General features: G+C 59.3%; 2 protein-coding genes across 3 annotated transcripts; both read left to right on the top strand.

Moving 5' to 3' along the window:
- The first annotated feature begins 218 nt into the window (after positions 1-218).
- On the top strand, positions 219-3,528 carry LOC142085890 (uncharacterized). The gene is made up of 2 exons (XM_075158413.1): positions 219-342; positions 1,294-3,528. Exons 1-2 carry the CDS (start codon positions 331-333, stop codon positions 2,926-2,928), a joined length of 1,647 nt encoding a protein of 548 aa, XP_075014514.1. The 5' UTR covers positions 219-330; the 3' UTR covers positions 2,929-3,528.
- An 18-nt stretch (positions 3,529-3,546) lies between these two features.
- LOC142085891 (uncharacterized) lies at positions 3,547-17,042 on the top strand. 2 transcript variants are annotated; one of them, XM_075158414.1, is made up of 3 exons: positions 3,547-3,619; positions 4,795-4,943; positions 5,854-17,042. In XM_075158414.1, the coding sequence occupies exon 3, from the start codon at positions 6,505-6,507 to the stop codon at positions 9,109-9,111; it is 2,607 nt and encodes an 868-aa protein (XP_075014515.1). In that variant the 5' UTR covers positions 3,547-3,619; positions 4,795-4,943; positions 5,854-6,504; the 3' UTR covers positions 9,112-17,042. The 2 variants fall into 2 exon arrangements, with proteins under 2 accessions (XP_075014515.1, XP_075014516.1); XM_075158415.1 differs by lacking the exon at positions 3,547-3,619 and having other exon boundaries at positions 4,695-4,943; positions 6,501-17,042.
- The last annotated feature ends 7,159 nt before the right edge of the window (positions 17,043-24,201 follow it).

Below are 24,201 nucleotides of genomic sequence, written 5' to 3' on the forward strand. Positions count from 1 at the left end.
TGTCCTCGGTGTGGGACCGGTGCCACCCATGCCAGCAGCGCCCTGACACGGTTCCAGGGCCAGTGGACGTCCGGGGCCAGGACCCCACTTCCCTGCCAGGATGCTTGCTGGCGGCTGCCTCTGGCCTCACCTCCAGTCAATCTGGGGTCGGGTTATTTTTTGAAGCGCTCCAAGGACACGGGTTGTTGTTGCCGATAAGCAGCAAGGGGCAGCTCCGCCCCAGCAGGAACGGCTCATCAGCCGGCTTCCCATCCGCCCCAGAAAACATCGTCCCATCTCGGCGAGCGGCGTCCCTGCAAACCTGCTGCAGGCTTGGTGGCGGTCCCCACGATGCCACACTCGGTAAGTGGTGGCCACACCGCTCGGGTGGTTTGGGGGGGCCCAGGACAGGTGGGAGTTACTGTTGGCTCTGTGTGAAAACAAGTGAGATGGTGGAAAGGAAAAGCTGAGCCCAACGCTGCTCTCGAGTGCTGATATAAGTCAGGATACCCCCACTTGTGCAGGGTGTCTGCAGGTGAGCATCGCCGTGGGGCAGGCAGCAGCCCCCATCACCCGGCAGCATGTGTCCTGAGTAGGGAGGGACTGGCGGAGGTCTGGAGGCCACCGCTTTGCTCAGGTGGTCAAAAAGTGCCTTCTGTGGGCTGGGAACAGGCATTTGGTCAAGCCAAATATCCCTCGGTTTGATGCTGCTCTGGTTGCTTGCAGAGAAAGAAGTACTTGATGGGCAATTAGAAATAGAACCAGTGGACCCCCCCCTTCTGTCACTGAGCGCAGAGCAGCCCTGCAGCGTTGTCCCCATCACCCCCGTGTGTGCAGCACATCCCCATGCTTCACACATGCCCCTGCCCCAGCGGCCAGGTCCGCGCCTGCAGCGACATCTCGTGAGGCTGTGGGCTCCCCCGAGACCCCTGTGGGACCCCACAGCTCCCACCTCGGCCGCTGCTCTGCAGGACGTGGGGAGTGTTGGGGAGGGTGACACCACCCTGGTTGTCACAGGGCGGGTGGGAGCAGGGCTGGGGTGCAGGGGAAGAGCCCCGACCACTGCACGGGGCAGGTGGGGAGAGATTTGGGAGGGAAGCGCTCCCCGTTCCCTCAAGGGGAGCACTGGGGTGGTGCGGGGGTCTGGGGCTGGAGGGATGCCCCACGGCCGGGGCAGCTGCCCACGCTGGCAGTGCCCCAGGGCTTGTTCCCCTGCGTTTCTGGCTGCAAAAGCCGCTTCCCCAGCAGCACCCGCCTGCAGGTGCAGATTTCTGCCCTGCTGAGGCAGGGGATGAGGCTCGGCTCCTTCTCCAGTGCAGGCTGGTGGTCTACGCGCTGCTGGGGCTGGGGTCCCTGCTGGTGAGGGGACTGCTGCCACCCTGCCCCCCCGCCTGCCAGTGCTATGACACCTCCAAAGTCTTCTGCTCGGAGGAAAGGATGCAGGAGATCCCGGCGGGCCTGCCAGGGAACGCCACCCAGCTCTTCTTCGTGGAGACGGCCCTGAGCAGCGTCCGCAGCGGGGCCCTGGGCTCCAGCACCACCCTCACCAAGCTGGTCTTCCTCAACAACGACATCCAGGAGCTGGAGGCCGGTGCCTTTCGGGGGCTGCCCAACCTTGCCGAGCTGGAGGTGTCGGGCAACCCCTTGCCAGTGGTCACCCCGGGGGTGCTGATGGGGCTGCCCAGTCTCAGCAAGCTCTCCCTGGGTGCCAACGCCATCCGCTCCCTGCAGCAGGGGTTCTTTGCCACCGCCTGCCGCCTGCAGGATCTGCGCTTGCCAGGGAACAAGATCGAGGCACTGCCACCCGGCATCTTCCGCCCGCTCCGGCGCCTCCAGACCCTGGACCTCTCACAGAACATTCTGGCTGAGCTGCCGGCCGGGCTGCTGGTTCCCCTCACCGCCCTCCGCCTCCTCAAGCTCAGTGACAACCTGCTGGCACGGGTGCCCCCCGGCGTTTTCGGGGCACTGGGCCAGCTGGCCGAGCTCCACTTGGACGGTAACCGGCTGGAGGAGCTGCCGGCCAGCGCCTTCGCCGGGCTGGAGGGGCTGCGGCGGCTGCAGCTGCAGCACAATGCCCTGGTCAGGCTGGCCCCCGACATCTTCGCTGGTCTCCCCAACCTCACCGTCCTCAGCCTGGAGGGCAACCGCCTGGCCACCCTGCCCAGTGCCCTCCTTGCCGGCAACCCTCACCTCCTCCACCTCTCGCTGGCCCGTAACCGGCTGGAGACGCTGCCCCAGGGACTCTTTGCCAACTTGTCGGCGCTGCAGACGCTGGCGCTCTCGCACAATGCCATGGTCCGTCTGCCCCCCGGGGTTTTCCAGGGGCTGGCGGGGCTGGCGGCACTGCAGCTGAGCCACAACAACCTCTCCAGCCTGCCAGCTGGGCTACTGGCTGGGCTGCCCCTCCTGGCCTCCCTGACGCTGGACCACAACCGCCTGGCCCGCCTGCCCCCAGGGCTCTTCGATGCCAATGAGGAGCTGGCGCACGTGGGGCTGGCCGACAACCCCTGGGCCTGCGACTGCCGCCTGGCCTATCTCCTGGGCTGGCTGCAGGGCTTCGCCGAACCCCTCACGCATGCACAAGCCTCCTGCGCCAGCCCGGCCGCCCTCCAGGGACGGTCCCTGCTGGAGGTCCCTCAGGGGCAGCTGGAGTGCCCGGGAGAGCCCAGCATCCCCCCAGAGGAGGTGCCGGGGGAGGATGCTCCGGGGCAGTGCACCTACAGCAACCCCGAGGGCACTATGAGCGTGGCCTGCGATGCCACGAGCTGCCAGCGGCTCAGCCTTCGCCTCCCTCCTCCTCTTCCTCCCCAGCAGGCTGCGGGGCCGGGGCCAGCGTACCAGGGCACCTGGGTGCTGCGCTCCCGTTGCGGCACGCTGCAGGTCAGTGTTCTCGTCTCAGCGCAGAGCGGGGATGAGACCACGTCACCAGGTCTCCCCCCTCCACCCTAGGGCTCGGGCAGGTGCCCGCCTCTGCTCTGCTCTTGCATTGGCAACCTCCAAACCAGCCTGGGAACTGGCACCTCGTCTGGCTTTGCTACCCATGGTCACCAGCTGTCACCAAGCTCTCCGCAAGAGCTGGCCTGGTGGTATTTATTCTCCCAGCTATGCATTTCCTGTGTATTTCAAATATCATTAAAATCTATACATTATTTCTGTGCGACCAGTTCCCATGGTGGAGAGAGGAAACATTTCCCGTCTCTGCCTGCGTATTGGGGGAAGCGAAAATTGCTGTGGTCCAACGGGGACTTGGCTGGGGCTGCGCTCGGTGTCCCATGGGTGCAGATGCCTGGGGTTGAGTAGTGCTGCTCTCTGGCGTGCTCATCTCTGCCCGCTGCAGCTCTCCAGGCCCACCTCCTTCCCTGTTTCCCTCAGCAGTGCAGAGACCCAGCTGCAGCCTGGCACCAGCCCCCAGGGCACCCGTTTGCTGTGGGGTGTCCGAGGGAATTGTGGGCGAGGGGCACGGGCTGCCTGGCGAGGGGCAGGGGCTGCCTGGCTGCAGGGTGGGCTCCAGCCCAGGGCTGTGCACCAGCAGTCCCCCACCCACCCTGGCAGGGCTTGGCCCACATCCCAGAGAAGCTCGGGGACCCCGCAGAGATGGGGCGCAAAGTCCCAGCAGAGCTGCCCGCCCAGGAGATGGCAGGTAAGGTGGGTGCTCCCCTAAGAAAGCAACTGTGTGTGCATACACATGCGTGTGCGTGGGTTCGTGTGTGTGTGTGTGCAGGCACATACGCGTGTGTTCGCGGGTGCTGCAGCGAGCCGCCTGCCAGCAGAGCCCTTCCCGGCGGCGGCGGGGCCCGGGGCTGCGGTCTGGTGCTGCTGCACCATCTTGCGGCCGGCGGGACACGGGCTCTCCTGGGCCAGGCGGAGCGGGGAGAGCCCTGCCTGCGCCGGCCACCCTCCTCTGAGCCTGCCTTCCCGGCCCTGCCTGCAGCAACAGGGCAGCTGGGTCCTTGCTTGGGGCTGCGCTGGGTTTGCTGCCGGGCTGTGCGTCTGTGCCAGCGCCTTCCCCGCTGCTGCCCAGCCGCAGGGCTGGGAGCAAAGTGGAGGCTCCGTGTTGTGTTAGCTCCTGGGAGGCAGGCGGGCGATGCTGCACCCCCAGACACGATCCCACACAGCCACCCTGCCACCTCTCCTGCACAAGAGACTGCCACCCTGCTGTGGCCATCTCCCAGGTGATGCTGGCATGGCCACCTCCGAGCCTGGATCGGGCGGGCTGGGGCTGGCTGCACCTCCCCAGCCCTGGCACAGCTCCCACTCTGGGGGGTGTGTGTTGTCCATGGCCCGGGGAGGCTGGTGTCACTCCAGGAGGGTCTTTGGCTTGTGCTAGGGTGGAGGGGAGCACAAGGGTCAGCCCCAGCCCTACGACCGGGCAAGGTGTGGGGCTATGGAGCTGAGCCCAGAGCCTGGGTGTCAGCGTATCTGTCCAGCCACTGTTATAAGCTTAAAAAAATGCCTTCGGAGCAGCACCTTCAGCTACATAAGCCAATTTCTGGGGAAGGAAACAGCTGGATATTTTTAATAGGAAAAGCTTTAAGCAGGAAAAGCTCCCTTCTGTTGTGTCAGTGGGGGTGGTGCCTGTGAAGCTGGTGGGTTATGCTGGTGGAGATATGGGGCTGCAGAGAGCTTCAGTTACAAAACAGGCTGGCCTGGAGATCATCAGGTTTCCCTGGATGTGACTAGTCAGGTGGCACCAGCAGATAATGCCTAGGGAGTACGTGTCTGTGTCCTGTCCCAGGGGTTTCTGCAAATGGCCTCCCACGCTGGGGGCACAGCTCCACTCCCCGCTCCCCGGCCATCCCTTATCTTCCCTCGCAGACCTGCGCCCTGACCTCGCGTGAAACCAAGCCCTGCGCCTGGGCCATGGATAAAGAGCTGGCCAGGTGATGGGACCCCCGTCTGGTGGCCTCGCTCCTCACACGGCACGGCTCGCTCTGGTGGCTGGACTCCTTCAAGTGCTCGGCCGAGTAAGTGATGCAAAACGCTTTTTTTTGCGCTTTAAAATGTGCCGGGAGGGGCGGCTCTGGGGGGCTGTTGATTGTTTCCTTGCAGCAAGGAGCAGGAGAGGCTGCAGTGCTGTGAGCTGGGGCTGTCCCTCCACGTCCCTGTGCTGCAGGGTGGGACAAGCAGGGGACCACACTGAGGTCCACTGCAGCCAGAACAGGTTAAGGGAGGGTTTTAAAAGGGCTTTGCAGTTCAAAACTGTTAAATTTCATCCCCGGGCACCCAGCCCAGCCATTCCCACCTGAGCATTTAACCCATTGGGCTGCCCCTGCAGCTGAAGTGAAGCAGGCACTTTTGCACCCGCGCCCCCGGCTCCTGCACCCGAGTCTCCCTGGGGAGAGGATGGGCAGGGATCAGCAGCAGCCTCTGCCCCGGGGAGCCTTGCGGGGCAGCTGGCACATATCTCACCTCCCATTGGTTTCTCTTCAAACCCAGTGGCTTTCAGCCTCCTTATTAGCTGACCTCTCAACATTTTTAAAAAAAATAACTTTTCATAGCAAATCTACCCTCCCAGCGTAAGTTTTTTTGCATGGTCAGCTTTGATGGACACCCAAGAAGCAACCCACAGCCCTTTCCCCTGCTCCCACCCAGGGCTGTGAATCACAAGCTGGAAACTAATGTCCCAGTACAATGCCTATGGCTATTAAACCCCAGCTAATGTGTTGGCTGAGTGTTTCCAAATGACTCGATGGAAATGGTGGGCTTTACGTGGCTACTGATGGGTGTGCATCAGTGACTTCACTTCCTAACTGCAGGTCAGAGCCCTAAATGTTAGGTACTAAAGAGTTCATCTGTGGATATTTCAGAGTCTTTTAACGAGCCTTGCTCTAAAGCTTGGTTGCTGCTCACAAGTTAACCATTTCTATCTGACAGAGCTGCATAACCGAGGCCAAAATATGATGCAATTAGCAAGAATCCTCAAAAGGAGATGCTTAAATGACTCCCCTGGACTGAGAGAAGCACCAATGAAATAGCAAGTCCGCCCAGCACAGTGTGGAAATTCTGAGCAAACAAGGTCATCTGGTCTTGGCTGGCTCCTGGGACCCTTTTCTGGTCCCTCATTAGCAAGCGCAGGGCTGATTGCTTCTGTTGTTGCATGAATGGGCTATTGCCCTGCTGAGTAACTGGAGCCACTGGGGCAGCACTAATGTGCAGCAGCACTTTGCCTTCTTCACCCAGACAGCTGCCGAGCCTACAGCCCAAACATGGGAGAAGGATGGTCAGAGAACAGACTGTCCAGCCCTTGCCCCTCCTGGAGTTCTCCCACCATGAGCTGGCTTGCCAAACCATGAGCTGGCTCGCTCTGCCTTCCTCTCCATCCCTCGGTACCAACGGCAGTGAACTTTTGTAAATGCAGCGTGCGTTGGCTTGTACAGTCTCTCTCTTTCTCATAAAATGAGTTACGATATGTGAACAGAAGAGGCCCGAGAGCTGAACGACAGCATGGTACCACAGTTCGTGAGCTATGGACAGAGATTTTTTTTGTTCTTCATAACTCATTTTTGAAACCTTTTTTTCAGGACAATGTATCAGCACTTCCTTTTCCTTTTCTTCCTCTCCTTTCATCCCCGTAAATGCCAAGATCAAATCCTGGGTGAAGATCCATATGAAATGCCCGAAGACTACCAGGAGGTCTACAGAGGGACAAAAAATGACGTCAAAGAGATCCCAAAGATTGCAAAGCCCTTCATTTCTGAGATGATCTTTGTGCAAACCAGCATCACTGCTATAAGGAAAGGTGCATTCAGGTACATGCCCAACCTGATCAAGATTTTGTTTATTGGCAACAAAATCAAGACAGTTGAACCTGGAGCCTTTGATAGTTTGGAGAAGCTGAGGGACTTGGAGATATCTGGTGCCTTGTTAGAAGAACTAGCTGTGGGCACTTTCCAAAACCTCCCAAGCTTGCAGAGGCTGGATCTGAGAGACAGCCACCTCAGATGCATTCCCAAAGGCCTGTTTGATGGGCTGGAAAATTTGGGAGAGCTTTCCCTGCACATCAATGAAATCCCTTCTCTTCCAGAAGGCGTTTTTGATTCTCTCGTCAATCTAACGTTTTTGGACCTGGCTAGAAACAGGATCACGACTCTTCCTGGGGATGCCTTTAGCAAACTCCCCCAGCTGCAAGTCCTCCGGCTGTATGAGAATGAGTTGCAGGACCTCCCAGAGGGGCTGCTAGACAGTCAGCCAGGGCTGCTGGAGCTCAGCCTCCAGAGGAACAGGCTCAGGGCGCTGCCACCCATGCTCCTGAGGAGCCTGTCTCACCTGGAGAAACTCCTCTTGGACAACAACCTCATTGGGGTTCTCCCACCTCAGGGCTTTTTTGGTTTAAACAAATTGAAGCTGCTGACTCTGGGTTCAAACCACATTACGGAGCTCCCCTGCTGCCTTTTTGACACCATGCCACACCTGCAGGAGCTGGACCTGGGCAGGAACAGTTTGGCCACACTTCCAGATGGCATCTTTGTCAACCTTACATCTCTTGACAAACTCATCTTGTCCCACAACCAGCTAGCAGCTCTACCAAGAGGAACCTTCGCTGGGCTCAGCAAGCTCTTGGACCTCCAGCTGGATACAAATCATCTGTCTGCTCTGGACAATGAGGTCTTTGCTTCTCTCCCAAATCTGAAAACCCTCAACCTTCGGAAGAACCAGCTGGAGAGTGTCCCCCAAGGTCTCTTGGACCCCCTGAAGAAGCTCAGCTCAGTGTATCTGAGTGGGAACCCATGGAGATGTGACTGCAACCTCTGCTATCTGCACAGCTGGATCCTGGGCAACAGTGAGAAGGTCAAATTGTCCACCCACGTGTCATGCAAGAGTCCACCCCACCTGGCAGGGCAAGCAGTGTCATCACTGAGGGACAACCACTTAATTTGCCCAGCTACTCTGCCTCTTTCAGCTTCTTTTATCCCATCGCTGCCATTCACCTCCACATCATCCCAAGGGATGTCAACCTTGCTGTCACCTGGAGCCGTGCCCACTGCAGGACCAACCATGCTGTCATTGGCAGCCTTTCCCATCATGGCACTGCCAACCATGCTGTCGCCTATGGCCATCTCTGCCATGTTGCCAACCATGCCAACAGAGGCTTTCTTCACCACTCCATCACCAACCATGCCATCTAAGGCCTTCATCACCACCCCATCATCAACTGTGCTGCCAAAGGCCTCCATCGCCACCCCATCACCAACTGTGCTGCCGAAGGCCCCCATCACCACCCCATCACCAACTGTCCTGCTAGAGACCTCCATCAATACACCATCACCAACCGTGCTGCCCAAGACCTCCATCAACACACCATCACCAACTGTGCTGCCAAAGGCCTCCATTGCCACCCCATCACCAACTGTGCTGCCCAAGGCTTCCATCACCACCCCATTGCCAGCTGTGCCACAAGAGGTGTTCAGCCTGTGTCCAACTCCATCCATCATAAGCCTACAGCCTCCTGGGGCCACCAGCCCAGAGCCTGCACTGTCCACTCTAGCTTCTGCCATCACACCAGTGCCAACCAGCCTGCTGGCAGCCACCGCCAGACAAGTGCCTCCTGCTCTTCTGGCACCCACAGAGAGGTCAGCCACCATCCCATGGGGGACACCCAGCATCTCCCTTGTCTCAGCCCCATCCACAGCACTCTTGCCACCCCCCAGGACTGCTGTGCCGGGCATGGTCCCGCTGGCCTCACACTCCCCGTCCCACCATGCTCCTGCACCAGACAGGGAGCGGGACCGTGCCACTGTGTGGGGCTTGTCCACAGTTGGCACCCAGCCCACTCCCACTGCCCCCAAACACGCTCCCGCCCCTGAAGGCACCATCCTGCTCCCGACGCCTCCCGTCCCCCCGCTGCCAGATCGTACGAGCCCCTGGCCGGCCTCCCCACCCCTGGCCCCCAGCGGCCGTCACGCCTGGGGCTTCGCCCTGCGGTCCAGCCCGTGGCACTGCCGGGTCGCCCTGGCCCTGGGCCTGGCCGCGCTGGTGCTGCAGGTGGGCTGCACGCTGCTGTGGGGGATGCTCGCCCTTCTCCTCCACCAAGCCACCCGCCGCCAGGACCACTCCATGCTGCCGGTGAGGCTGCTGAGTCTCCAAGCCCTGGCTGCCCCGGGGTCCCTTGAGCAAGCCCAGGCACCGCTTTGAGCTTCGCTGCCCCTGCATGACCTGGGCAATGCCCATCGCTCTCCTTCGGGGTCTGGAGCCTTGCTGGCAACGGGGTGCGTATGTCATGGGGTGCGGACCAGCATCGGTGGGGTGCAGACCCCAGGGGTGGAGGTCCCAGCACCCAGGCTCTTTTGGGGTGCCTCCCAGATGGCCCCTGGAGATGCTGTGAGCCTGAGGAGTCTATGCACGGTGTCACTGCCTGACGGGCCCTTCTGCCAAGCGACACTAGATGGCATCCCGACACAGGCAGTGGCTGCCACCGCCCGCCCAGGGCCACCGGGAGTAGAGAGGGCGACCAGTGGCCCTGGAGACACCGCATCGAAATGCCAGACACCCCGCACCCGGCTGGCTGGGGACCTCGCTGGACCTCGGGCACGGCCTGCTCTTGATTGCAGGGTCTGGTCGGGGGTCCTGCCTGCATCTCCTCCCCATCCCTGGCAGGTACCTGCAGGGTGAAAGCAGTCCTTGGGGAAGGACTTCCCAAGGCTTTCTGCCCTGCACCCCGGCTTCTTCCCTGCGTCGCGTTATGGGACGTGTCAGTGCCTGTCCCTCCGTCCTAACACTCTGACCTCTTCCCCTCTCTTTCTCCCTTTCCTCCTCACTGATATTAAAGCCTCCCCTGCATCTCTGCTGTGCACCGAAGGGCTGGTGAGAGGAGTATTTTCATCCCAGGGCTTTTCTCGCCGTGACCTGCTGCGGGGGATTCCTGCTGCTTGCTGGAGCACGGGGTCCCCAGTCAGTGCCGGCCAGCAGGGACTGGTGTAGGACCAGGGTTGCACACCCTCCTGCAGGCAGCAACAGAGGGAGACAATAGACATGCTTTTCTTCCCCCTCTTAAATCTCGTGAAACCCCCCAAAACCTCTTTGCGATGCTGCCTGCCCTGGCCTCTCTGGAAGAGTAATGTTTGAGCAGGGCCGGCCACGTGGTGCTGATACTATAACTTCACCTGACGCTGAGCCCCGACTGCAGCCTGAGCACCAGCTCTTCTGCAGCTCGGGAGGAGAGGGATAACTCTCCTCGTAAATGCAGGTCTGATGTGCGCCTTCACCTCCGCAGTCCTGGGCTGCCGCCAGGGCCAGGAAAGTGCCAAACTTAAACAAAAGCGGCTGTTTCTGCAGGATTTCTGGAAGTGCTGAAACTTTCACTAGAAAGCTTTAGCCCAGGAGATTTTTGAGCCGGTGAACCCAGGCGTTGTTCCTTGGTTTTGGGTCTTTGGGTACCTTATTTTCTCTAGGCTCAATGCTGACTTTGCCCTGTGCCAGGCGAGCTGCTCCCAGATGTAATCACCCCGGTTACTGCAGGGTTGCAGGTGTCTGTCTTCAACTCCTCGCCTTTGCTGCCAGCGCCTGCTCCGTCCCGCCCTGCCTTTGGGTGCCCTTCCCCAAGTGCGGGGCGTAGGGGCTGCCTGGCTTTGGAGGGTCTCAGGGGGGAGAACCCCTGCAAATCAATAGTCCGGACATGTCCTGGGCAAAGAGCCGGGGGGAAGCGGCTCAGAAAGCTCCTGGCCGGGGAGCCCAGAGTGCCACAGCTCCCCTGCCTGGTGCAAGAGCAGGGGAGGGGGAAAGGGGCTTCGCATTAGGGTATGTGCCTGCATCTATGCATTAGAGACCTGGATATATGTCTTTGCTAAGAGCCTGTGCAGTGTTACAGGCCCTTCGGCTGCTCCTTGAAGTCCTGCTGACGGCTGTGAAATACGGGAGGCGAGTGCGGGGCAGCACATCTGGGCGGGATGGAGCGAGCGGCTCCGGGACGGGGCTGGCACGGCGGGTAATGAGACACAGATGAGGGGGAGGGAGTGTTTTTCCTGGCAGTCCAGATGGGCTCGACTTAATACTTGATTTAGAGGGTTTGAAAGCGGGGCCTGGCTGCCGGGGAACAGACCCCGAGCACTTCCCGGGGCGGCGAGGGGGGGCCTCCGCTGGCTTTTCAGATATTTAATGGCCCAGCGCAGTCTAAACAGGGAAGTACTTTGGGGTGAGATTAGCACAACATAATCACATCTTAAAAGGTCTTCAGAGACACAAGGCACGTCCGTTCTCATATTAATTACTTGTTATTAATAAAGCTGGGGTCAGGCTAGAGGTGTTCACTCCGCAGCGTGCTGACTCCCTCTTTGCGGAGCGGTGGTGTATCTGAAAGCAGCACGAAGCCCCGCAGCCTCCACCTGTGCCCGTCCCGCTCCGGAAACCAAATGGCCAACATTCCTACAGCCACCTTTAAAACTAATTTGCCCCATAATACCCCAAAAGGGCCACGTCTTTCTAAGTGCCCAGAACACCTCCGAATGCTGTAAAATAATAATAGCCAGGGTGTTCTCAGCATGGGAATTTCCTGCTATGATTGATTTCTAATTTGCAATGAAAATACAGCCGCCTGTGTTCCTGGGGCCAGGCTGGTGCAGCTGGCTCGCAGGCAGGAGTCGGCTCCCTCCATCGCTGCGAGGCCGATCCCTGGAGGGCTACGGCTGTGCTGGGCTGGGAGGAATTAGCAGCCGTTCCTGTTTGCCCCTGCTTGCTCTGGTGTCCCCTAGGAGGGAGGGGGCTGAGAGGCGGGTGGGATGCAGGGTGTCCTGGGGGTGATGTGCTGCACAGCCTGTGGAGGAACATGCTTGGGTTTCCTGATTGCTGAGCAAGAGCAGCCAGAGAGCACGTGGGGATGGGGCAGAGCATGGGGGGTCTGCACTGGGGAAACCAGTATACAGGTTTGCTGCTTCGGAGCTGCACCTCGCTGCGATGCCAAGGAGAGGCCTTTCTCCCAGCAGGAGGGTACGTGGCTGGGGCAGGTGCCCAGGGAGAGCACAGCCCCCAGCACATGCTCCCCGCTCTGCTGTGGGCAGCCCCGGCATCCCTTTGCAGGACAGCCATTGCACTGAGTAGTGCTTGATAATTTTTTAATCCATGAATTTCTCTGGTTTCTCTGAATTCAGGTAAGATTTTAGCATCTGCCGCAGTACCCTGTGGTGAGGAGTGCCCAGGATGGCCCATGCACCAAACAAGGCAGCACCTCCCTTTGCTCTCCCCCTGCTCGTGCTCACTGCTCCTTGCTTGGCATGCCCCTGGTTCTTGCTTTGGAAAAAAAAGGGTGAGCCCCCCTGTGTGGCATCTCCAGGCTGCTTGTGACACTGTAAACCTCTTCCCAGTTGCCGTGACTGCCTGAAGTCCTCGTAGTTAGCCTCAGGTGACAACCAGTTAGAAGCAAAGACAGGACACTGTGCGTGTGTGTCCTTGAGAGGCACTGGGACCGGGGAGGGTCTCCAGCATGGCCTGGGAGTCCCACAGCCGCCGCTGGCTCTCTTCCTGCCCTGTGGTTCCCACAGCCCTCTCACTCGTGCTGCAGTACCGACCTGTAACCCCTCTGCCCGTCAGCCCCGCCGGGACCCCCCTGCGCTGCGGGTGCGGTGGCCTGTCCCTGCCACCTGCTTCTGGTCCTCTTCCTGCCCCTGGGGTGCCCCGCGGGTGGGAAGGGGGCTCGTGAGCGACAGCCCTTTCTTGTGGCTGGCGGGAAGGGGGGCAATGAACACCTGCAGGGGGGGATTTGCACAATAACCCGGGTGGGGAGCAAACCTGAGCCACCGGCGGGCAAGTCCCAGTGCTGGCTTGCTGCTGGGAACCTGCCCCAGCCCGCGGCTGCGCTGCCGCAGCTTCCTCCCCGGGTGCCCACCTCGTGTGCCGGCCCCAAACACGTGCCGTAGCTGTGCCGGGAGAGGTGTCTCACCGGCTGCTGGTGTGGTTTGAGCCCCCACGTTTCCCGCGACCGCCTGCCCCAGAGGGGTGGGGGGGCTGGGGCTGGCTGCTCTGTGTGCTGCGGGCAGGGCGGGAAGGAGCTGGTTTGGCACTGGGTCTGATAGGAGCAGGGAGGTGCTGGCAGTGCTGCCTGGAGGGGTGGGATGGGCGACATGGGACCTGCAGGGTGAGAACCCGAGCTGGAGCAGCTCCCTGGCAGAGGCAGCTGCGGCTGCTGGGATCAGCCTAAGGACCGGCTGGGCATGCATGTCCGGCACACATCCATCCCCTTTGTGCTCAGCAGAGATGACCGTGGGCTGGCAGTCACTGCTCGGTGTTGCTGCTGTGCCCCCTCAATGCTGGTGATGGTTTCGAACACCAGCACCACTCCTCCGTGTGTCCTCTGGACTGTCTGTCTCTCCCTCCCCATCCTTCACCCGCAGCATCCCTCCCCGTGCCCACTCACGGCTCCCGTCCAGCTGCGTCAGGCTGCTCCTTGCCGAGAAGCCATGTGAGACACATGGGGCAGGAGCTGAACTGGGACATTCATTCGTCTGCTTTGGCCTTGGCATCTCCCAGCCCTCCTGCAAAAGGGCTGCAGCCATGTCCCACCGGGGCAGGGGCCCGACCTCCCCCAGGGCAGCCGGCGCAGCGAGAGGACACCCAGGCATGGGGGATGGGGCTCAAGGGGGTGCGGGGCTGGCACCCCCGGCGTTCCCATTCTCGGTCTGCCTGCTTCACGCCTTGTGCTGCCCATGCTTTTATCCAGGATTTGGGCAGGGCATGAGAGCAAGGGCAAGGAAAACCAGCCGGCGCATCCTCCCTTGGGCAGCGGGAGAGCCCGGAGGGGCGGAAGTCGCCTGTTTGTTTAAGGTGCAAACAAGTGCTGTTAATCTGCTGCCTGTTTGTATTTCTTCAGAGCCCCCGAGCGCTGGGGGAGCGGAGATGGGGTCTCCCCTTTGTGCGGGGGCAGGGTCAGGCTATTGGAAGTGGAGGTGAGAAAACACAGAGGGGCAGCTGGAACCTGCTTTGGGAGGGAAAGATTTTTTTCGGCTATTTATGATAATTAGTGGGAAACGTTCCTCAAGCGTTTCAGATGATTCTGTAATGAAGTTGGGCCGAATGTTCCCGCTTTGTTCCCCTGGAACCATTAAAAATCCCCCTTCTTTGGCTGCCTTAATGCAATGCTGAAAAGGCACAATGGCATAAAAGTGGCTCTGGGCAGGGCGGCACGCCTCCTGCCCCGCCAGATAGAGCCCTTCAGAGCCCAGATTTTCTGGGTTATAAACCTCACCGCTTGCAATGTTCATGCAAAGGCTGCTGCGGATCCCGTGCCCGGGGCTCCTTTGTGTCCCTGATGCCGGTCAGTGCGTGTGGGTGCCAGCCGCCAGCACCACCAAACTTGCGGCACGCTCGGGAGGGACAACAGCCGACGCAAACACACCGGGGTGAGAGAGAGCAGGCGCAGCAAGGGATGCCATTGCTCCGCTTTTATAGAAAAGCTGCTTTCTCCCTGTGGTTGTGGCTGGGAGTTTGCCAGGGCGAAATGGTGCACTGGGAGGGGACTCATCCCTGTGCAGGGGGAAATGGGGAGTCCAGCCCCAAGGAAAGTGCTTCTGAGTCAGCGCTCTTCTGGGCCAGATCCTGCCCTGCCCACCAGGGCCAGGCAGCCCCCAGGCACCAGTGCAGAGCGAGGCGCGTGAAACCCAGCCGCGACCCTCTGGGTGGATCTCTATCAGGCTGCAAGAGCTGGCTCATTCTCCTCTTGCTTTTAGCAGTGGAAGGCTTCTCTGGTGTAAGTGATGAAAGGAAAATCCACCTGCCTGATCTCACACATCTATCAGCACTATTTCCCCAAGGATGATGTGTAAAGCTAATGGGAGCTCTCTTACTAAAGCTGTGATAAAAAGGGAAAATGGCAGGAGCTTTTAGCATACTGGTGGGGGCTGAATGTGATGGTTTTCGGTGTCCCCATCAATATTCCCACCCGGACTCCGGCCGGTGAGCTTTGTGTCCCAGGTTGGGACATGGGGCTGCAGCTGGTGGGGGGGAGCTGCTGCCCTCCTGCTCCTCCTTCGGCTGGGCGAGGGCGGCTGGGGAGCACGTGGGCACCCAGTGCGGGCACCGGGCTGCAGCACACCCCTGCGGTGCTGCAAAGGCGGGAGGGTGCTGTGCTTGCTGGCCAGGCATCTTCCTTCCCAACCACAGCCAGCGTTATTTAGACAGCAAGCGCTAATTGGGATCATGTCACACTTAATGCCCACCCGCTGCCCCATGGCTGGAGCCGACGTGCCCCGCTAAGGCATGAAACCATCAGGCTGGGGAGGAGAGGCTAAGGGCTGGGAGCACGGCTCCCCGGGACTGCCCCGTCTCTCCACCTCACCTGCCCCGGCTGTAATCAAGCGATCATCTCAGCCCCCTCGCTTCTTTCAATGGGGGAAAATTTGCAGACAAATTCCTGCCAGCGGGATGTTGGAGCTCTCCTGGGTGGCGGGATAAAGATACCTGTCACCCCCCCCGGCCCCGCCGCCGGCTCACACTGGGAGCACGGCTGGGAGCCCCGTGCTGGCTGCGGGGCCGGTGGCTGCGGGCAGTGTGGGAATGGGCCAGGGGGGCTCCCGGGAGAAGCGGGAGGGCTTTCCTTTTCCCCGAGATAATGCATGGCCTGCAGCGGCGAGGCGGCACGATGAGCCCCGCTGTGAATAGGCTGGAGCCCTTACCTCCGGTTTCTGTTACGGCAGGTCCTGAAGCACCACTTGAATTATGATGCCTTTGCCAGTCCCTGTGTCTGTCCCGATAATCTTTTTTGGGGAAAAATCTCTAGATACACAGTAAATTTTCTTTGGGAGCTGGGGTAGAGGTATGTGGACACCTGCAGGCTCTGGGATGGAGTACTTGGCTGGTGTATGTCTGCAGGGAAGAGTGATGGGTCCTGCGCAAAGTGTGGTGCGTTTGGTCTCGGAGATGGGCACATCAGTGCGGGGTGCTGCCTGCTTCATGCGTTAAACCTCCACACCGAGCCAAATTGCTCTCTTTGCAAAGTTTGCCGTGGGAAACCAGCTATCTCACTGGTGATATTGAGCCTATTGGACCACGGCAAGCCCGTGGCTTCCCGAGCGGCATGGAGAGGGTGGACACTGGCAGCATGCAACAGCTCTGGCCAAGAAGCAGCGTGTCTGATGGACCAGGCAGCGCCGGTACCACCCCCATCCCTGCGGGCACACCTCCACCCCTTCGCTCTGCTTCCCCCCCAGGTCCAGCGATTGCTTGCCAACAAATTATTTCCATAAGCTCTCGGCAGAGGCCGGAGACAAAAGCTCAGGTACGGAGCGGCGGCGTGCTCCTGACCTTTCCCACCGCTGGACAAACGGAGCCGGCAGCACGAGGCGGGCGCACAAAGGCGCTGCGCCGGCCGGAGCGCTGACCCCGCCGTGCCACAGCTACCTGCTGCTCCGCCACAATGGCCCCGCGGCCCCGGCCGGCCTGCCGGGGCGATGAAAAAGGGCCTGAGATAATAATGAGCCTGACTACCACTGCTCTCTTCAGAGAACCGAGTCAACTCCTTGGGAGGAAAGAAGAAAAAAAAAAAAAGGAAAAAAAAAAAAAAGAAAGAAAACCCCCTCTTGGATAATAAAGAAGTAACAAATGAAGACTGAAAGCCTATAGAAGGCGTCTTAACCCAGCGAAGAAAAAAAATGTCAACATCTGTGGAGCTGTCTGCAAAAACAGACCGAACCCCTAATGAATACCCTCTAGAAAAGGCATTCACTCGAGGAAAGGCAAAAGGCTACATTTTTCTATGGAGGTATAAAGATTTTGATGAATCTGCCCTTTCCCTTTCCAGTGCAGTTGAACCAAGCGCTAATGTTCATCTTCAGCTGTATTAAAGGGTGCGGAGGGGGGCGGAGGGGGGAAGAGTCTTGATCTGAAAGCTTATGAGGAGGGTGGATTTAGGGAGCCTGGATAGATGTCTGAGCACTAAGGCAAGGAAGAAAAGCAACAGGCATTAGAGAAAATACTGTTTAACAAGAGTTTCTTTAGTCAGCCCATTTGAGCAGAGATTGGTGCGCCATAAACGTAATCCTCTTAGTGCTGACTTAAACGTGTTTGTACAAAACAGGGAAATATAATATGAATGTAATAGTCACGTTTGCTAAAATGCTTAATAAAAAGACAAAAGTCCTTTATTTTGATCTTCAGCTCCAGTGCGGGCTTGGGGCACAGCAGATGTTTTCTCAGAAGACTGCTTGGAAAAAAAAAGAAAGAAATTCAGAATATGGCTGTGGCCTGCCTGGCTGTGCCGCACGGCACCGCAGCATCTTCACTGGGCTCGTCGCTGGCGAAGCCAGCCCTGGCCTAACGAGCCCCTGGGCTCTCTGGCGTGCGAGGCGAGCCGCCATGGTTTTGACCCTATAAACACTTGATGAGGAGCGGTTGGTAAACAAGGCGTGTTTCAGGTGAGAAGGCACAGGCAATTTTCTTTACTGTCCCCGGAGGCTTTGCTAGGGGGAACAGTGTCAAGGAATAGTCCCCAGCTGGGAAAGGTGCAGCTCCTCCCGAGCCGGGCAGAGTTTAAGTCCCGGCTGTCAGAGCCAGACCCAGCCAGAGCTGTTGTGGAGGGACCATAATGCTCGTCCCCTGGTGCTTCCTACCTTGTGCTACGGCCACAGCAGGTAGAGCTGCTGCAATCACCATCCTGACATTTATGCTAATCACAGATGAATTTTAAAGACATGAGTGAAATTTTTCAGGCTTTTTCAGGGTGTTTTTTTTTTTTTATTATTTTTTCATTTCTGTAGAATAATCATGGAAAATGCTAAGCTGAAGTGGCAGTGTTTGGTTGTGACTTAGCTTTCTAAACTTTCAATTAGTGTTGATGCTGTACAGCTGTACTGGCTAATGTTAAATATATTAGATGTTTGTCTTGGGCACTGTTGGTACTTCACATCATTGTCAAACACCAGCAATACAGGCAGAAGAAATGGTGATAAAATCGTGTCACTTTTCCAGGTCTAATAGTCAAACATTGCTATTCCACAGTAAATTTCAGAGCTTTCTTCTGACGTGGGACGAAGGGCAGTGCCGCAGTATTGGGGGGCTCACACGGGGCAGGGGGCAGAAAAGGGCATCTCCATAACTGCCCGTGGGCCAGCGCGACCCTGGGAGCCTGGTGGGCATGCTGCGCTCCTCTCGGCTCTCGCATGGCACCGGGGAGCTGTTGGTAGGACTAAAATAATGTATTTTCCTTTGTGTTTCTCAAACAGAAGACATCTTGCCCCAAGAAGCTGTGGTTTCCCCCTGGGCCAGCCCCAGTGGGTGCTGGTGGTTGGTGGTTGGTAGCCCACCGGTCTTGGGTCAAAGCTGGGGTCGAAGCCAGGGTTTGTGCTGCAGGTTTGGGTGCCTGGTCATGCCAGGGTGCCCCTATGATGCCACCTCCTAGAGATGGAGGAGTGGCATGGGGACAGAGCTGCTTGCTTTCTGCTGCAGCAAATGTCAGTGCAAACTAGGTAGAACTTGTTTCCTGAAGAAAATTTGCACTCTAATAGGCAAAGAAATGCCCCGGCGGTTTTGGAAGCACATCAGATGTTTTCTGGTATGGCCCACAATGTGTACAGCGAACGCAAGGCATTTTCTGTGGAGAGCAGATATTTTCCACAATAACAACATATTTTGTTAAAAAAAAAATCATCTGGTCTCCCAATTAAGAAGAAAGAAAAAAAGCTTGAAAGCAGATATTTTCTGACTTCCAGGGTCCTGTGCTCAGGCGCTGCAGCAGTGGGCAGGGATGGAGCAGCCCCTCCAGCTGCAGAGGAGCGAAGGGGAGCCCGGGGGGGGTGAGCTGGGCTGGTACCCGCGCCTGGCTCCTGCTAGTGGGTGCGTGCGGTCACACTGATGCCATGTGGTTCAGATCCCTGGCATCACCCAGCTCCTCTCCGTCACTTGTCACCGGGCGGGGAGGATGACAGGTCCTGTGTTTCCCCACCAGGCACCAGCTCGGGAAGGTCTGCCGGGGCCACCGAGGCAGGTGGCAGCTCCGGGGAGAAACCGGGGGCATTTGGAGCCAGGCTGGTGGGGACATGCCTGTAATGCAGTTCATCTGGATCTGTGCGGTGGGATGGCAATGGCTGATAAGCTCTGGTGCTGGTCTTGGATGATCAGTCCTGGTTTGGGTGTGAAATGGTGAAAAAAGACTTAAAACAGCCAACTTGCTGCCTGCAGAGAATGGATGCGTTTTTGGTAGTGGGAAAAAAGGAAATGGGTTAATTATTTGGGTCCACCTTCACTTTTTTTGGAGGCTGCTTCTTTGGCTAAGGGAAAACTAAACACGGGAGATTTTTCCGATGGGCAGGGAAGCTCTTGGTGCTTGGGGCTGCTCGCTCGGGCAGCGGTGCCCTTGTTCTAGCGGAAGCATCTCCTTGGTGCCTCCTCCTGCTTTCTCCCACGCCTGCTTTCTTTCTCTCTCTGTTATCCCAAATGGTGACAGCAGAGCCTCCAAGCCCTGCTATGTTTCCTCCCGGCGCACCTGGTTCCCGAGCCTCGTGTGCGAAAGGCACATTTCTTCACCAGCAACGTCGTTACTGTAACGGGAACAACGCACTTTACAACCCAATAAACCCCACGTCCTTCTGTGCAGGCTCCTCTTACGTGACGCTAATGCTTACAAGATGTGCAACGCTGCGGGACAGCCCCGGTAACCAACGCCCCAGCAAACGGTTTGTGTTTTACATTGCTCTGCGGCCGCAGTCTTTGCTAATTAATCCCAGGGACGAGCCTCCTGCTATCGGCAGGCCCCCAGCCGCGGGGTGCCGGTGCCCGCCGTGGCTCCCGCTCCCGGCTCTGCAGCGGAGCACGAGGCTCTCTCCCACCTGCGATGGGTGTCCCCCGCCGCAGCCCACCCTCGGTCCCTGCTTTCATCCGCAGCTCGGGGCTGTTTATAGCCCGGTGCTGGCTGCGGCTCGGCGGGATGCCCGGGTGCCGGGGGAAGCACGGCATTGTCTCGCAGCGGCGTTGTGATCACACACTGCGGCTAACGTGATTTACATCCCATATTCGACCTCTGGTGACTTCAAAGCTCAGGCGAGAGAGGGATTAAGCGGAGGGGCTGGGGCCAGGGGAGCCGGGGGGGGCCCGGCTCACCTTTGAGCTCCCGTCATCCCCTCCCCACCGGACTCGGGATAATCATCTCCCTTTGTGCTGCCGAGGAAAGCCGGGGTGCAAACACAGGGACCTTGTCAATATTGGTTTTTGAGAAGACTTTTTTCTATTCTCCCATGTCTGGAGTTTTTGTACCCAAATCCCCCTGGGGCTGCCCAGTCTTCCCCTGGGAAATTGGGATCCCGGGGGTCCCTGCTAACACCAGCCATTGATTGAAATTTCACACCCACCTGTTTGCACACAAGATTTAATTTGGTTGATTCTTCATGCCCTTTTCCTGCTTAATCGTCAACCTATTGACCTTAATATTAAAAGGGGCTAAGGGCGAGGGAGAGAGAGACTACATTTCTGTAAGGGAACAAAAGCTTCCAGAGAATAAAGTAGGCACAGCCAGCCCTGAGCTAATGAGTCCCCGCCGCACACAGGAGCAGAGAGCCTGTGTGCTGCCCGTGGCTGGTGCAGCTCTCCTCTCCTCTGCGAACGGGGCACGTTTCACTGCCTGTCCCTTTCCTCACTGCGCTCTACAGGACCCACAAGTTTAAGGCCAGAAGGGATGGGAGACCACCCAGGCTGAGTCTGGGCACCTACCAGCCCGCTGTGTTTTGCTTTTCCCGCCGCACTTGCACAGGGTGAATGTGCCTTGCTGAAGCACCTCCTGTTTGATGGAAGATGCCGGGATGCTGGAAACTTTGCTCCAGCGATGCAGCAGCAGCAGCGGGCAGAGGTGAGGAGCATCCTGCACTCCTGTGTCCCTGCCATGCCCCAGTGCTGTGGTGTGGCTCTTACACACACATCACAGCAGCATCCGTGCAGCCTGCACCCAGGGGTAATGCTGAGCCCTGCCGTGCTCCGGCGACCTGGCCGGCATGCCCTGCGAGCTGGGGCTGGGCCAGCGGCCAACTGTGCATCCTCTGCTCGGCATGGGGCAGCCCGCAGGGAATAGCTGCCCCGGCCTGTGAACTAAATAGCAGGCCAGCTCGCTTGCTGGCAGCCCGCAGGAGCAGCATTGAGGCATGCGTCTGCCATTGCGCGGTGGCCGGGCAGCCTCCCTGCTCTCTGGGGGTCCGGCCGCTCTCATGCTTGCCCTGCCTCTGAGCACAGGCAGGGAAAGGGCAGGAGAAAAGGCGTTCGGTGTCCGCCGAGGTTGGAAGGGGGGAAACACAGCCTTTAACCCGCTCGGTGGAAGGGAGGGTGGGACTGTCCATCCCCGCTGTTCGGCTGGCAGGATGCACAGCAACCCGTAGGGCAGGGCCTTGTGCTAATTTGCCGTCAGCCCCGCAACGTGCCGGGCTGTGCCAGGACTGTGGGGGCCGCAGGAGGGGCCGGGTGTGCCGGTAAAGGCAGGGCACAGCCCCCACGGCCCCGCGTGTGAAGTGTGCACACCCACGGGGACCGGCACGTGCCTGCTCCTTGCCGGAGGCCAGGGGTGAAACCCCGAGCAGCAGCTTCGGCTGTGGGGGTACCGGCCAGCCACACCCGGGGGGCTGTGACCACCTTCCCTGCAACACCCTGTTTCACAGGGTAGAGTTTTCGGCGGTTTCTGCACTTGCAGACGTAATCTGCCTGCTGGAAAACAAAAAAGGAAAAGGAGCTCTATTTTTTCCCCGCTCTGCCTTAGCTGACGTGAAACCCAAGCTGTGTGGGAGCCTGCGAGCGTGTGTGGCTGCGCTCACACGTGTGTGCGGCGAGCCGCCCGTGTCCTGCGCCCTGGCCGGGGCCGTGCCGGGGGGGCGTGCGGGTGCGGGTGCATGTGCGCCTTTCCCCAGGGGGGCTGTTTTGGTCTGCACAATGCGGTCATGTTTATTTAATATTTGACGTCCCTTCTGTCTTCAGCGCTGACATTAATTGCCAGACAATGAGCAATGGAGCCCAGATGTTCCCCGGCGGTGGCCTCCCTTCCTTCGCCAGCGCTATGCGGGTGATAAAAAATCCAAGGGGGAGTTGTATTTGGGCCGCTGCTGCTGCGGGGCCGTCAGCGGGAGCAGGCGGGGGGCTTGCAGGTCAGCTCCCCCAACCTGGGGATGCCCACGCGCGGGCAGCTCCTGCCCCAGCCCCCCTGCGCCGGGAGCTGGGCACGGGCAGCGCGGGCGTCAGGGAGCAGGGGCTGAGCAAAGCGCCGGAGGTGAAACCCACCGGCAGACGGGCTGATCTCCAGGATCTCCCCAAGGGCCTCCCTGCCCGGACTGCGGCAAAAGGCTTTCGCAGGCTGTGCCCGGCTGCCGTGCTGCTGGCATGCTCGCTTGCCAACCAGAGATTAACACTGCAGCCTGATATTTTGTAAATATCCTCACTCGCAAAACAGGAGGCCGTTTTACAGCAGACGTGGCCTTATCGGAGAGCCGCAGTGCCACTGGGGCCCCCATGCATCCAGCCGAGCACCTGTGCTGTGGCTCTGCGGCTGCGCGGGGGCTCTGGGTGCTCCCGGGGTTTGTCCTTTAGAGGTGGGGCAGGATCGGTGAAATACGGCTGACGGGTTTGCGAGGGCTGAAACGGCTGGGCTGGGCAGAGGAAGGCAGCGTCCCCTCTCTGTCCTCTGCCGTCGGTAGGACACGACACGAGGAAGATGCTCGGGTGGTTTGTGGGGAGGCAGCCCAATTTCTTGCTCTGCCAGGGGCTTAGTATGCACCCACCGCTAATCATTAGCCATTATTCTTTAATTAGGAATGAATTGTTAGAACAAATGGCACTGGAGACTAATGCATGGGATGGTGTTATTTTTAGAAATGATGTCTGTCACGGTGGCATCACTTCCTAAAGGGACGCGCGTGACAGGGAGCGTAACCAGCAAACTGGCCTGACCAGCAAATAACCCCTTGCACGGTTTCCATATTGCCTTTTTAAACAGGAAGGGAACATGATACAAACGCTATGCGAATTATGATCTGAAAAGTTTTCCTGGCAGGTTGTCACATGAGTTGTTAGTGTCATTCTTTGACATGCACACTCAAAGCCTTTCTGTACCACTGATTTAACCCTCTTGCCCCCTGGGAGAGCTGCCAGGCAGAGCTTTTCTTCCCCACCTCTTGGGTCAGCCCTTTTCTCTGGTACACCCGAGATGTGGTTTCACACCAGCGCCTGAGTCGGGGCTCCCCAGCTGCTGAATTTGGGTGCAGCTCGAGGGGTTGGTGAGCCGGGGCAGGCAGGGCGACATAAAGCTTGCTGCAGCTGCCCCCTCGCCCCAGGGCTGCCAGGCTGGGAAGCGGCTGAATAACCCCTCCCGTGCACCACCTCCTCTCCCCTGGAGCGCTGGGGCATCCTCACCCCCCAAAAGCAACCCCGGCTGAGGTGGGGAGCGCGTGGGGGCCCGCTCGACCCCGCGGGGCTGTGCGTGTGGGCGGGGGTCCCTCCCCGCGCGTGTGCTCATCTCCTTCTGGGCTGCCTTGGCCACGGCTTCGCACAGAGCCCAGCTGCGCTCTGGCCGGGGAACATCCGCTGTGGAAACCTGGGAGGAGCTGACAATCCCCAAAGATTGGCTGCACACCCGGCCAAGCAAGAGCTGCTGGCTCCCGGCCTAATTCGTTGCAAATGTGCTTCCATGTGGTTCCAATCTGGAGCCCCTGCTCCCCCCGTGCTGCCCCTCGGGGCTCGGCAGGGGCCGGGAGCAGCCGAGCGGGGCAGAGCCGGGAGCAGCCCCGCCGCTGGCCTGGGTACGCAGCAACTGCCCGGCTCCCTGACCCTGAGACATGTCCCCCGGCCAGTCCTCTCCTGGGGGGGCACAGGGAACCTTCCCCCCCGGCAAGGGGTGAGACCAGCTCATGGCAAATTCCCGCTGGGGACACGATGCCCGGAAAGGTCCTCGCTGGCCCGCACCCCGTGGAGGGGCTAACATCACTCCTTTGGCACTTAGCCCGGCCCCGGGCATCGTCTTCCCATTGGGGTTCGATTTTCGTCTGCCACTGGGCTGGCAGCCAGGGGCAGCCAGCACCCTTGTTTAGCCTTCACTTCGCCCTCCCCAGCGGTCGGCCGGGGCTGCGGCCGCCTCCTCCCTGTCCTGGGGCACAGGTGGGCCCCCGGGGCGCGGCACCCTCTCTGCCCTCCCTGCCAGCTCCTGCCGGCTTGGCAGGGTTTGGGGCAGGAGAGAGAAAGGCTGGGTCCTGCTCACTGCACTCCGTGCATGGAGGCCTGCCGGCGCTGCCGGCAGTGCTGCGCTGCTGCCCCTGCGCCATCCTGCCTGAGGCTCTGCTGCGCTGT

Source organism: Calonectris borealis, chromosome 9 (assembly GCF_964195595.1).
Source record: "Calonectris borealis chromosome 9, bCalBor7.hap1.2, whole genome shotgun sequence".
NCBI lineage: Eukaryota > Metazoa > Chordata > Aves > Procellariiformes > Procellariidae > Calonectris > Calonectris borealis.

Bases quoted from the DNA above. Each gene is read 5' to 3' on its own strand.
- LOC142085891 (XM_075158414.1), top strand. From the start codon at position 6,505: ATGTATCAGCACTTCCTTTTCCTTTTCTTCCTCTCCTTTCATCCCCGT.